This window comes from Phoca vitulina, unplaced genomic scaffold, assembly GCF_004348235.1.
Source record: "Phoca vitulina isolate PV1807 unplaced genomic scaffold, GSC_HSeal_1.0 scaffold4, whole genome shotgun sequence".
Classification (NCBI taxonomy): Eukaryota; Metazoa; Chordata; class Mammalia; order Carnivora; family Phocidae; genus Phoca; species Phoca vitulina.
Window position 1 is genome coordinate 30806567 of NW_022589707.1, and position 15186 is coordinate 30821752.

At 35.0% G+C, this 15186-nt stretch overlaps 2 protein-coding genes across 3 annotated transcripts in view; one reads left to right on the forward strand and one right to left on the reverse strand.

Moving 5' to 3' along the window:
- IMMP2L (inner mitochondrial membrane peptidase subunit 2) overlaps positions 1–15186 on the forward strand; it is an 877737-nt gene that overhangs the window by 413877 nt on the left and 448674 nt on the right. The gene's annotated exons all lie outside the window — the stretch shown is intronic.
- The window catches only part of LRRN3 (leucine rich repeat neuronal 3), a 35134-nt gene continuing 32169 nt past the window's right edge, over positions 12222–15186 (reverse strand). For both annotated transcript variants that reach the window (XM_032401753.1, XM_032401751.1), the window contains one exon: positions 12222–15104. In XM_032401753.1, the coding sequence (XP_032257644.1) occupies positions 12619–14745 (2127 nt within the window). In that variant the 5' untranslated portion in view covers positions 14746–15104 and the 3' untranslated portion in view covers positions 12222–12618. The remainder of the gene's footprint in view (positions 15105–15186) is intronic.

Consider the following 15186-nt stretch of genomic DNA (forward strand, 5'->3'; position numbering starts at 1 on the left):
GGCACAAGTAGGCAGAGCGGCAGACAGAGGGAGAGGGAGAAGCAGGCTCTCCGCCGAGCAGGGAGCCCAATGTGGGGCTCGATCCCAGTACCCTGGGATCATGACCTGAGCCGAAGTCAGCCGCTTAACCGACTGAGCCACCCAGGCACCCCTCGCGCTTTCTTTCTGACTGTGGGTGTACTAGTAGATGCTCAGTGTTTTCCAAATTGCAGATTCTGACTTACTAGTAGTTAATGAAATCAATTAATAGATCATCCAGCATTAAAAAAAAAAAAACTAGAATAGAATAGATACTATCAGTTTACATTGCCCAGAGTAGTATAAAATTCTTTTTCATGAAACTTAAATTGTGTGTGTGTGTGTTGCAATCATATTTATTTGAATGTGGTGTACAGTTTAAAACAAGTTCAGAAGCCAAGTAGCTAAATGAAAACAAGCTTTAGTTATTCTAATCTATACTCTCTCCTTGGCATCCTATTAACTCATGGAGAGGATTGACTACTGTCATTGAGTTAAATTATAAAATAACCAGGATATATGGGAACACTTTTTATTAGTTTTCTTTTTGAGTAGCTGGGGTTGTCTTTCTGGTTGTTACTGAAAGCCTTGTAGCTGTATGGATTTCTCTAATGATTGTGGTGTTAAAGATTGCTCTGCTTATCTTTTCTTGTTCTTAGTTTGAGTCAGGCTTTACTTTTGAAAGCATACAATCAAGGAAATATGATTGCTAACTGTGGAGATTCTTAATTCTCTGCTGTAATGATAATTTCTGAGGCTAATTAAGTTGCCCTAAGACCCATTCCTACTGCCTGCTGAATGACCTTTACCTGAGAGGTCATATTCGTTCATATGATAAATCCCAAGGTTTACTGTAGGTTTCAGTAAGCTAACAACCAATCAATTTACTTTCATATAAAGTCCAAATCCCTTTGATCACAGCCCATAAAAACTAACTTGTGAAGTTTTGGTAAGTTACTTAAACTTTCTAAACCTAAAATTTCTCACCTGTAATATAAAATATACTATTGTTAGAATCTTCCTCAAAGAGGTTAAAGGAATTTATATGTATTCTAGGACTTAGCATTTAAGTCCTGGTGATGATGATATTGGTTATGTTGCTAACCACAAGATTTGGCATCAAGTATAATGAACCTCGTCTGCCTAGAGTTGGCTTTTCACTTGAAAATAGTGAAAGAGGGGCACCTGGGTGGCTCAGTCATTAAGCGTCTGCCTTCAGCTCAGGTCATGATCCCAGGGTTCTGGGATCGAGCCCCGCGTCGGGCTCCCTGCTCCGCGGGAAACCTGCTTCTCTCTCTCCCACTCCCCCTGCTTGTGTTCCCTCTCTCGCTATGTCTCTCTCTGTCAAATAAATAAATAAAATCTTTTTAAAAAAAGAAAAGAAAAGAAAATAGTGAAAGAATTTGATTAACATTGCTCCCCAACCAAATAAAGAGATTAAGAGTTTAGCACACCTGGAGGGTTGCATTCTCTTTCTAGGCCTATATTTTGAGACTTTAATGACTTGGATCATTTCCAGAGAAGAGTGACCTGAATTACGTTAAGGACATGGATTTCTTCAGTGTGGAGCAAAGACATAGGGGCATGATGGCATAGTGGAATTGTAGGGTTGCCCTGTGGTACATACATTACATGTATTCTTTTCTCTTTTTGTTTCCTAAAATAAAACTGGTGTGGATTAGAAAGAAGGAAATGCTCAGTTTAACATGAGAGGAACAATCTGTTTATTCTCAGAGTTTTGAAAAATGTAATAGGCTGACCTGTAAGGGACTGATCTAGTAGAGGATAGTAACATCTGTTAACCGTGTTGCTGGGGGACCTGGGGGCTTGGTGAAGTGATGGGGTGAGCACTGAAGTCTTCTTTCGTTCTGAGATTGGACGTCTTTGCCACTTTTAAAGTCTGGGCAGCTCTAGCCTGGACTAAGAGTGAAGGTTGTAGAGTCACTTAATACAGACTGTGGAAGGCAAAATGGCAGGCTTTTACAAGTATATGGCAGACATGGAGAATGTGAGGCTCTCTTTTCTGTAGTTTCTTGATATTATATAATTATGTATTATAAAATATGTTAAGATAATATGCAATTATGTTTTAAAAATATTATATTTTAAAAGAATAATGTGACATCCTGGTGATAAGCTTGGGATTTTAAGTCAAGGAGAACTTTAGCAGAGCTTTAATATAAAAGCTCCTTTCTGAAGCCAGATTATTTAAAGATCATAGGGTTGTCTTTTCTCAATACAGCTTATCTTTATTGATAAGCCTGTTGCTACTGGGAAAGGCATCCATAGATATTTGATAGTGCTCACTTTGGAGCAGTGGAAAGATTCAGCGGGTTTGAAAATTTGATGATAATTTTATTTGATACCTCCTTCCTCATGACCAATAATTCATCAAGGTAGGTTAGCATAATTTTTCTGACATCACAGAGTAGTTATGGGTAATATATTCAAATGCCAGCTATAACGTGTATGAAAATGTCTTATACCTTCAGACGTACTTTACAGATGTGTAATCAGTAAAATTTTATAACATCCTTATAAGTTTAAGATTTTCACTTTGGTTCCAAAGCCTAGGGCTACTGATCTCAGACTTTCTAGTATTTTATATCTTCTGGCTTCTGTGAAGTTCAAACTTAAATTGTGGTTTCAAGAATGGCATGACAGGTTGAATATGACATACATATTCTTACCTGGTGTTTTAAGTATTCACTCTGAAAAACAGTAGACCTGACTACCGAGGCTAGTCCTGGGGGAGAGTTACTCTTATCAAAAAATAAAGACCACTCTGTCATTACACTTATTTAGTAGTCATTTCGTCTAAAAGCTCTCTGGCCCTTCTCTAGTATCTGAAACAGATACTAGAAACAGATACATCTGCCATGTGAGTTGGCTTCCTCTCTACAAATTAGCAGCTGCAGCAGGATCCTGTAGAAATCTCTCTGGGCATACTCAGACACTGGCATTTTAAATATCTTGGGAAAGTAGATGTGCTTTTACCCAATTTATTTTCTGTTTGGAATTGCCCCCGTGGTTTCAGGTGAAAATCTCCAACATTTTCAAACAAGATATTGAAGAATTGAAAAATAACTAATTTAATAGTCTATGTATCATATTTCTCTCAAAAACACTTCTGAGAAAATTTAATAGCAGGAGTATCTACAAATGTTTATGCTAATGTTTATCTCTTATATTATGTTCTGTTATGTTTATTATGTCTTTTAATGCATATCTCCTCTGTTAATTTTTAAGTACATCTTCAAAATCGAACCTTAAATTATTGTGCTTCAATGTACTTCTTTACTCTGAAAACCTATATTGTACTTATATTAGACAATTTGATAAAACCTTTCTTCTTGAGAGAGTACAGTGGTGAGAAAGTAGAGAAAATCTAGAATGAGTGTCCGATTTGTGTGAGTCAATATTTCTACAAATACTCTTTCCTATTTTAAGTTATTTGGAGTTCAGGGTCTCACTTAGAAACATATAAGACAGGACAATTTTTCTATTATCTGAGGAAAGTGATACCTGTGAGATCTCTTTAGAACTGTGTCTGGTCTTGCAGAAAACATGGTCCAAATAAATGAGATACACTATTTTTCCCCCCTGGTTTTCCTATGTCTATTTTTATACTCATACTTATTAAAATCTATGTCACATATTCGTGAAATTTCTGAAAGAGAAATACAATTGGCAATGAAAATGGAACTAGATCAGTCTTAAATTCAAAGACATAGACTTTAATTTTATATCATATTTGGGTTTTTATGTATAAAACTTCTCAAAATACCTACAGTCTCTTACATTTATCTGCCTTTTGGGGAGAGAGTGGAGAGGTGCAGTAACACTTTTGGTCCTCTGTTGGTTTCGTGGGAGCTGTATTTTAAAAAATCTGAAATGAGAATAACTTGCAAATAATGGACTCTGCTAATCCTGTAATGAAGAGTATGCACCTGAGTGTATGCTTGTGAGGGTGTTGACTGTTTGTGTGTTTCAGATTAGGGAAGGCCTGCCTGAGAGGGTAGTGTATAAAGTGTGCTTATATCTATTTCCTTTTTCATTTCCCAGTTCTCATATTTTCGGCTATGGAGGACTAGTGATAGCATGGGAGACTAGGGCATGGCTACAGAGGCAGACAGGATGAAAGATGGAGAACTAGTATTTGTAGCCTTATCAATTAGTCCTAATGTTTTAAATTTGACCTTGTCATTTTCCCTTGGATATCAGTGTCCACCAAACTATTTGTTAGCAACAAATTAAGTTTGATTTTTTTACCCATCTTTCCATTTTTCTTTCTGAAGACCAGCTCCAGCTATTACCTTCTGTAGAACTTTCAGTTCTGAAGTACCCTGATGCTATTCAAATTTTCAGTACCCTGATGCTATTCAAATTCTTCTGCATATTGTCACTTTCACACTGCCCCTAGCCTGCTCTCTGCATTTCTCTGCTCATTAATTGAGAGTTTGTGTAAAGATAGTCTGAGTTGTTAGAACCCTTTCTGGGCCCCCTTATAATAACGTGTATCCCCAAATATGTGTAAGCTATCCCCATGCCTACCATATTTTTATTAACCTGTATTGCAATTACTAGATTCATTTGTTGTTACCTGCCTGTAGATGATAAATACTATCATGTCAAGGAATTTGTCTATCACAGTCATAGATTCTCTAGTAGTTAATATTGTGGCTAGCACTTAGTAGATCCTCACTAAATGAAGAATGCATGGATAAGATTCATATATGAATGAAAACATGGGCCACTTCTTGCTTTTCTGCTTAAAAATTTTGCTGCTATTATTTTCCAAATCTCATTCCTCAGAAGGGGTTCTACCAAACCAATGATTCATTACAAAATAGCCAAAGTGGGGGCATATCATTTGGAATAAGAACATGGTTTAGCATAGTGACTTTCAAATATTTGCAAGCAAAATTTAGTATTCACTGAATACTGAAAAACTTCTTTACACATAAAATTATTTTTGCATGCCAGTTTAATTTACAAGTTCATTAACCTGTGGAAGTGTTTGTTTGTTTTACTGAACCACTTTGCTTCTTCTGCTGGGAAGTATAGATGATGAACTTCCTAGATGGGCATCTGTAGGTTTTAATCATGGATAAGTTTGACGGTGTTAAGTTTTTATTTAATATTTTTGTTACCCCATTTATCAACCATTATCCGTGTCATCTAACCTCTATTAAATGATTTAGTTCTCCTAGAACAAAATTCATTTATTAGAACTCCTCAAAACCAATTCACAAATTCCATTTCATAAATTGGAACTCCTCAGAAGCCAAGGTTTATAACACAAGACAAGTGATCCAACAAAGATGAACTCTGTCAGAGCACACTGACTGCTGACTCTCTAAGATGGTGATGGTGGTGCTCTATTACTCCCCCTCAGTCCTTACCTTTTTTTTTTTTTTTTTAAGATTGTATTTATTTATTTGAGAGAGAGGGAGAGAGAGAGAGATCATGGGGGTGGGGAGCAGTAGAGGGAGAAGCAGACTCCCCGCTGAGCAAGGAGCCTGATGCGGGACTCTGATCCCAGGCAGACACTCCACCAACTGAACCACTCAGGCGCCCTCAATTCTTACTTTTTAAGCAGGATTCTCCTTCTAAGGTCGGAGTTACTGTGTATGATATTATAATCTGGGAGTCAGAAAGCAGATTAAACAGGTCATTGACCATTTTGTATTTTTCTGTGATGGGATTGAAAAACAAGAGCTTTATACATTGGGACTGTGAAATGGATGCATGGAAATAATCACAGAAAAGTCTTTTAAAAGTCCCTAGAAGTGCTTTGCACCCAGTGAGTACTTAGTGAATATACTTATTTTAGAAGTTTTATTTGTAAGAATATGTGCGGGTTTTTGTTGTTGTTGATAAACTAGTACTCACTGTTCGGTCTTTAGCAAGTAATAACTGGAAGTTGACAAATACTGGTGCTTTATCTCCAATTCCTCATGCAAACTGAGATAAGGATATTACAAAGAAACATGTTGATGGAGATAGATAGAAAATAATAGGCACAATTAATAAATCTGGCATATTGTTAGTGAATTGTTCCCTCCCCCAAAATATTACCCCTTAGTTATTTTTTGTGGGTTATGCATGCTTAAAAAAGTACCTGATTGTTATTATTTCTCATGATGTTGTATCTTTTGGTTTTTTGCTCTGTTTTTATTATTATTGTTCTCTTGGGACAGAAAATTACTTAACTTCTCTGAGACTGATCTATGAAATGGGAATGTGAATACTATACTCCTGGCAATTTCATGAAAATTGAATTAATTAAAAATATGTGTGTATAAATATATATACACATACATATTCATATATATACATAAAGAGAGAGAGAGAGAGAGGGAGTAAGCACATTCATCAGTATGCCTGACATACTAAGATGGTAAATGTTCAATTTCCCACACCCCTTCTCCTTTAGATCTGGAGTGGATTTCTTAAGACCATAGCAAATTGTTAGTTGGGCATATGCTCAGGATTTAGTAAATGTTTCTCTTCTTCCTAATTTTTATCTTGCTACTCGAGTGTATATTAATGCATATTTATTCAAATATAATATGCTCATAATGTATTTATTAATTGCTATGCATTTTGTGTGCCGGGAAAATACCGCAAGCATCATATTGTCACTTCAGGACTGAACCTGAACTAAAGACACACATAATCCATTGGACAGAAAACCTAACTACCCTTACCCTCACACAATTGTTTTGGTGTTGTTCCTTTTTTCAGTGCAATCTGTTAATTCTTATATATTTTTATAGATAAAGATTTTGTTAGTAGAAAGAAATGAATGTTTTCTTTCCTTCTATATTTATACCTTTTCTGTATCATATCCATCATTTGAAGGATTTTTATTTTTAAGCTCAATGGTTTGAATTGGGTAGTTAAAATCACATAATTATATAAATTGATGCATTGTTTGTAAATGTCTTTTAAGCTCTGATAAAATAAATAATTTAATATGAAAATTATATACTGGAATGTTGGTTTATTAACTCACTCGTAAACAGGGAAGGGAATCCTAGAAGGCTTAAAGTTCTTTTGGAGACATATTTTTATGTTCTTCATTGAGTATGTGACTTGTGTCTGCAACTATTATGAAAAGAATGTTTACCAGAGGTGCCTGACTTTGATCTGAATTCTAATAATACATTTCATCTTTATAAAGTATCTTTTGAAGAACTCCTGTGGTGTGTTTGACCATATTGCTTTAATATTGGTAACTCTCATGGTTTAAGAACTGTTTCTCCTTACCAGCCCTGAGTCTGGTACCACAAATGACAGGGAGGTTTTTTTTGTTGTTGTTGTTTGTTTTTTTTAATACTTTCATTCTCTCAATGCTAGGATTAGGATGGTCAATTTGTGTCCCAAGCTTACTCTATTATTTGTCCAGTGGCTAGTAAACATTATAAGTGGATATTGCAATTGGATTTCGAATCAATAACTTCAGACACTGAACCATATGTTTTAATGAGAAACTGGATTTTCCTTACATTGGTCACGTAGTACTATTAGTTTTTTGATGATATATTAGAGTCAGAAAAGACAAATATAAGCACAGAAAGTACCATGAGGTCTTCAAATTCCATTATAGTTCATTCTCCTGAAAGGCTTGCCAAGGCCAACCATAACTCTCTGTACTATGCTTTGTTACTTTGGGCCACTCTACAATAATTTTGAAATCATATATGATATTTGAATTTATTACTTATTTGAATACCTCAGTTCTCTTAAGAGAAAGTTGTATTGATATATCTCTGATGTATCTAACCCCTTAGTTGGTATTAACTATATGGCTTATTTCAAACATAGCTTTAAGAGCCCTCTGATGTGCATGTAAAGTGAACCAGAATAGTAAATTCAAATCTCTGGGCTTGTCTATTTTCACTAGGAATAAAAAGGAATTGTGTTCTATTTCATATGATCTTCTTACCTGAGCATACTGAATGCTTACTAGTCAATTCAAGAGTCCCTCTGTGATGTCATTAATAAAATGTTTAAGCCAGATTTTGGAAATAATCTATATTTCACTGGAATATTCTTTTTAAAACATTGATCTTTTAATTATTTTTCTTAGGATTGGTTATATGTATTATGACTTTCAGAATGAACTCCGATTTTGTCATTTTATTCCTGTGTATAAATAGTGTTTTTATTTTTCATTTGCTTCAGAGGAATAAGATAAATCAAAGGAGTGGTCACCCTTAATAATAGATAGAGTCCTCACTTTACAAATGAACACACAAAAGCAGCCCCTATTGTATTGAAATCCCAATTAGTTTCTTTTTCCTGAGCTCCATGGTGCTGATTATAGCATTTTGATTCTAGGCATGGTTCTTTCATTCCACTACAATATTGCCATGATCCCAAGCAACGACCTAGTTAGCAATGCATTAGTCAGGGTAAAATGATATAAAGTACGGGTTTTAGAACTAAGGGTGAGAATATTACCATCTGAGAAGGTGGTAGAAGAGAAGATCATGGTAGTTTATGACCATTTGGGATGTTCAATATAGTAAACATATCTGGCAAATATACACTTTAAAAAAACTTTTACTGATTTGTTATAATTTGTTATGGGAAGGAGGGGGGAGAGGGAGGAAGTGAGAGGGAGAGAGGGAGAGATTGAGATTGGATCAAAAAAAATGTAGCCACAATTTAATCACTGTTCATTATTCCCTATCTCCTAGACTGTCAACACTGGGATGAAGCTGAAGATGTTGTTTAATAGTGACATATACAATGAGAATTTTTTTTTTTTTTCTGATACTTAGCGATAGCTGTGAGGATATTTCATTGGAATTCTCCCTTTCTTTAGCAAACACATATTTTTAAACTTTTAGTTGTTTTTATTATTGGCTTTATTTGTTACTTACATATCACTTCTGATTTTTCACATTAAAGACTAATCTATGAAATTTTAAGATTTTCCTTCATAGTAAGTAGACATGCCTCTTGATTTAACCAGTTTAAGGATAGCATTAGGCTGGTATTAGTGTGTGTGTGTTAAGATCAATAATAGATTTGAATTAAGTTCTTATATCAACATATAATAAGTAAGACCTTTTTAGAGCAAGAAAAATCTCTGTGATTTTTTGAGTATTGTTTTCTGTGAAAGTATGGATTGACGCTGGGAAGAATCCTCTAGATAGCATAGTTAACAGATACTTGTGAAAGCAGTGATACATAACCAGCATGTAATCCAGTAGAATATAAGGCCCTTAATGGTGAAAAATGTGTCCTGTTCACTTCTGTTTTTCCAGTGAGTAATAGCCACGTGGTAAATATTTATTGAAAGTAACCAAAGAAAATATAGTTGAATAGACTAAAGATTTATAATTTTAAACTTATGCTTTCTGATATGTAATTTTGCTTAAAAACTTTTTATCTAATTAGAATAAAATTTTAAGAAAGGAAACAAGTATCAAAAGATAGATATATGTACCATAAATGGATTTCATTTCTTTCCTAGGCAAAATAGCATATAACTGGCAGCATATTGTTGATTGGCTTTGCTGACAATGACACATTTTGCTTCACATTGTTTTTATACATTATTTGTATTCAACTAGACATGCTTATTTTCAGAAAATTTGAATTTTATTATATAGTATAAATTAGAAAATATATAATTCTTTTAAAGTCATTTTTGTGAAAAATGTTTTTCTCCATACAAGGTGAGAGGATCAGTTGACATTCACAGTGGTATAAACTTTAGAGTTCTATTTTTTATAGGTAAAGTTTGCTATTGCATCTGTATAGTATCACCAAATTGTAAGTTATATACTTTGAGTACTTGGACTAGTGCTTAATTTTATGTGAGGCTTAGAAGGTAACATACGGAATATAAAATGCATTCTTGTAATTGAAGCAAGTGTCTTTTTGCTCTCACTTGCAATTTAGATTAAATTTTAAGCAAGTAAATAGGATCATGATTTGCTTTGAGCATCTGTATTTATTCGGCTGTAACAAAAATACTTCATTTCAGTGTTCACTGTTAGGTGACTATTCAGAGTGCTTATTTGCTACAATTTCTCTAAGAAAAACGTAGCTTGAAATGCATTTTAAGCTCTATGCTATGTTTGTTATAGTTCTTCAGGCAGATAGGTTTAAAAGAAACATACAAGATACCTGAGCAAGTTTTTGCTGACCTATGCAATACCTGCCTCCTAATAGGTCATATTTCAGCGCCTATATTTTTGATAAATGGCCTGGCTCTAAAAAGCTCTGTCCGTGGTGCTGAAACATCTCATGATGTATGAGCATGTCTTACTGATAAATTCTAATGTCAGCCTCTGTGTGATAGTGATTCATCAGGTTGTAAAATTTGTGTTTGGGAAATACACTGAATTAGCAAGTTTCCTATTTTGGGTGTGTTAAAATTAACACAGTTTGTCCTTTTGTTTTAAAGAGTTCATAACAATTACCTTCCAGATTGTCAAAAACAGCAGGATTTAATTAGAAACTGTCAAGGCTACCATAAAAGCAAATGTCTATATTAACAAATAAATTGATATGACTACAGTGCTGGAAATGTTTACAGGCCAGTGACATGTTGATAACATGCAGCACGCTATTGTAAGAAAAGTTAAACACTTGATTATGAACAGGCATAGCAGCAATTAACATGGAAGCCTTGTAGCTTTGTAGAGATAAGTGATTTGCCTATAAAAAGTACGGCTTATTATCTTAGATGGGTTTTTTTTTATTGTTTCATGATTTTTTTTTGTACACAAATACATTTATTTTGCAGGACTGTAGGTTTTTGTTTGGAAATATGACTTAAAACCCTAAAAGATTTTGGGTTATTTTCTCCAAGTGAGATCTTTATATTTCCTATTTTAGACTCTTTAAATAATTAGTAATGTTTTTTGGCACTTCATTGATTCTCATTTTTTAAGCTGTGTTTTTTAGGTGTCTTAAATGTAGTCATAGAGAACTACACTTAATCTTTTTCTTTTACTCTATTTTTTTTAAAGATTTATTTATTTATTTGAGAGAAAAAGAGATAGGGATAGAGAAAGAGGGAGGGAGAATGTGTGTGTGGGGGGGAGGGGCAGAGGGAGAGAGAAACTTAAGCAGACTCTGCACTGACTTTGGAGCCGATGTGGGGCTTGATCTCACGACCCTGAGATCATGACCTGAGCCGAAACCAAGAATCAGATGCTCAATCGATTGTGCCACCCAGATGCCTCTCTTTTACTCTAAATTAGTCTTAGAAGCTTTTTCTTGTATTACCAAAACTTTCCTCTCAAATTTTTATTAAATTTTGGGATTATCTAAATTATGTCATTTTTATATGGGGGTGAACCAAATAAAAGCGATAATTTTATAAAATTGAACCTGATAAACTTATTCTACTAGTAATCCACTATGTTTAAAGTAAAATTTTAAAATCCTGATCTTGGAAAATCCTAGTCTTCTAAAATTCTAAAATTCATTGTTATCCTGAGGAAAAGAACCATTCAATCTGATCAGAGCAGACTTCAAATCACCAACTAGGTTAGTTGCTATACAAGTATATAAACCTCCCTCTTTTGGGTTCATGTGAAACATGTTTGGTTGTTAGATTTGCAACACAGAAAATTATTAGATTATTTGCTTATTACTGCAGTGAAGCACATTAAGTGTTCAGAATCACAGAGATTTGAAAATTAGACCTAAATCATAAATCCTACCAAAAATTGGCAATGTTTTCTGCAAAGCAAGCAGCTTACATTTGAGCTACTACTAATTATTAAAATAAAACCTTCAGTTCCTCAGATACTGGATTTACATGTACTTACCAATTAAATCTACTCTAAAACCTTCTTGTTAAGAAAATATTTAAGTGAATACATGATGTCCTTGAGGATTTGTTTCTGTCAATAAAGGGTTAAATAGAGTGTTGTTATTGCCTTTCAATACTGATAAAGTGCTCTAAATTCATTTTTGTGCATTATAAAAATGTAATTACAGAACCCAATAAAAGTGCCTTAGCATTCCAAATTTCATTATAGAAAAACACTTTTAAAAAATGTCATTTAAATGATACCTGGTCAGATGACATTTCCCAGAAATTATTCTTTATTTAGAAACAAAAACAAGACAAAAGCAATTGATTTTAATCCAAAATGTATTTTTTTCTTATAAAAGAGGCCCACATACTCACTGTGTCTACTCTACAGAATTTGTCCATTTTATTACACCACGTGTCAATTCAAGTTACCTAGTCACTGCAAAAACTCGTGGCTAATATGTGTAATACAACACAGGAGGAGGTATTGCTCAGTTCAACTACTCTTATATACTTAAAAAAAATACAGAAATGTTTTTGTCCACTTTAACTGTAGTCCAGACATAAAAGTTACATGAAAGTTCTAGAAAATGGAATTATTTTATTTGGTTGCCACAGTACCCTTTGAAGCCAGTTAATTAAAATGCTGAACTTGTACATATTTCCCTTGGTCAGGAGCAGCATTGGTGAAGCTTAAACTTCTTTCTAGAAAGCAACATTTCTCTGTTTTGTTTTTTTTTTTAATTTTTCAAGCACAACTGCAGTCTTAAGCTTTTCTTTGAAGTAGGTTTAGTTAGTTGTTTTTAGGACGTATTTGTTGGCACACCTATAACAGTTGCTTTCACTTCCAATGCTGTACTTTTTTCTTTGCCTGTTTCCCAGAGGTTGATTAGAGGAGGATAAAGCTCACTGAACGTGAAGGTTGGTTTCTGTAAGTAATTCCTCATATAGCCATGTCCACCATCACAGTTCATGTCTTGAGAGAGGCAACTAAAAAGACATACCACACCAATAATCCCCAGAAAGCCTCCAAGGCAGGCCATAAAGGTTGTGGTGTTACTCTTTTCATATTCCTTTCGATCAGGGTCCAAACCTTTTGTGGTGACATTTACACATTGTTTTCTGGTTTTTTGATAGATGGTGGGGATATCAATACAAATTTTGTACTCAGTCGATGGGTTCAGATGAGTAAGATTATATACCTTGACATCAGATGGTATTCGAGCACTTTGGGCAGCATGGGAATTTTCAGTCTTGACAAAGGCTGTCCACTTAACACTGGATTTGAGAATTTTAGAACTTGCTTTCCAAGACACCAGAACTGAATTGGCCTGAACATCTTTTATTTTAATATTTAAGGATTCATTGTTATCCCGGGGAAAAGAACCATCCACTTTGATCATAACAGACTTCAAGTCTGCACCAACCAGGTTCGTTGCTATACAAGTATACAGACCCCCTTCTGTTGGAGTTATGTCGCTTATATCTAGTGTGCCTTCAGAATGGACGTAGAACTTGTCTTTCAGAGTATTAGGTAAGAGTTTTTGGCCAGAAGGTGTTATCCAGTAGATTTCAGGCTGTGGCTCTGCAGTAGCTCTACAATGCAAGGAGACATAGCTCCCAGCTTCCAAATCCAGATTAGAAGGGAAGCTCTCAGGAGCTATAAGAGGGAGACAGATTTCCATCATTTCCCTGAAATGCACCTGCCGAACATTTTGGCCTTGGAATTCAGGTGGGTCCACGCAAAATAGTGAGTCTGGCTCCATAAATCGAATGTTGGTTTTGTTCATATTAATCCAACGGATGACACAGTCACACCTGATGGGATTGCTGTGTATGCTGATCTCCTTGAGGTTTGGCAGAGACTCAATTGTACCATGGTACAGGGCACTAAGGGCATTGCTGTTGAGCATGAGTGATTCCAGCTTGGGTAGTCTGAAAAATGCATTTGGGTGAATGTAAGACAACCGTGGGTTGTTTGTAGCTTCTATTTTTCTTAAATCTGGCAGGTTATCCACAGCAAGACCGTCGATGGAAATCAGCTCAGGCATATTATTTATTCCCAACTCTTTTAAGTGTAGCATATTGCTGAAATCACCCCTCCGTATTCTATTAATGGGATTTTTATTTAGATCCAAAAATTTGAGGTTTATAGCTTTTTGGAGAGCAACATGGGGCACTTTAATAAGCCTGTTGTCATAAAAAGAGATGCTTTCTAAGTTTTCAAGTCCAACCAAGGCATTATCTGGTATTTCCGTGAGGTTTATACCAGCTATAACCAGGCTGCGGAGATTGATAAGTGGCTTAAAGTTCATGTCTTTGATTCTGATGATTGGATTTTCCCCAATCATCAGAATCTCCAGATTGGGAAGAGCGTCAAACCACTTACTGTTGATCATCTGCAATCTATTTGAATTGAGATGAAGTCGAAGAAGATTATGTAGGCCAATAAAGGCTCCGGGTGAAATTGTAGAAAGCAAGTTGTGATTAATATAGAGTTCTTGTAAGTTGCTCAGTCCAGACAGACATTTTTCAGGCAGCTCAGTTAGTTTGTTTTCCTCTAAATACACAGAAAGAAGCTGAGGCATCTTTTTTACATTAATATTGGTGACTGAAGATAAATTGTTTTGCGATAAGTCCAGGCCGGTGAGGTTTACTGGAAAGTCTATGGAGTATTCAATTTTTGCAATATTGTTAGTCTGTAGGAGCAGAATCTGTGTGTCAGCAGGCAGTCTGGCTGGGAAATTTAAAAGACCTAAATCATTACAATCCACTGTAGATGCTTCCATATAAATGGATCTGGGTGTAAACCAAGGCCTGATTTCACATGTACATAATTGTGGGCAATCCGTTTTTTTATCTACAGCTTGTACTAGTGTAGTGATAGCGAGGCCAAGTAGCACATGAATTCGGAGTGGCATGTCCTTCATCTTAGCTTTCTTCTTCAGAAATGTAATGGGCCCTTAAGGATTCCACAGTCACTGCTAGGAAGTTCAGTAAGAGTTGATTGATAAGGAAAATAGTTGCATTTGTCAAATGATGAATGCCATAAAACTGCAGAGTTTTTCTTCATGGATATAAGTGCTGGTGCCACAATTGTCTTGTCCAGAAATGTCATGCATATTGGAAAAAAGATCACTATCTCCTTTATGATAGAATACTGATACACTTTTTGAAGATGGAGTATGTATAGATGGTCACAGGAAATTGAGCAATTCATTTATTTAAGAGTATAATATTCAAATCCCATGCTTGTTCAGTACTTGCAGGAATAGCAGCGTGATGCTGACTATAATACAGTGGAGCATAAAAGAAAGAAGAGAAGAAGAATTAGTCCAAAGGAAAAAAATACCATAATTAAATATCCATTA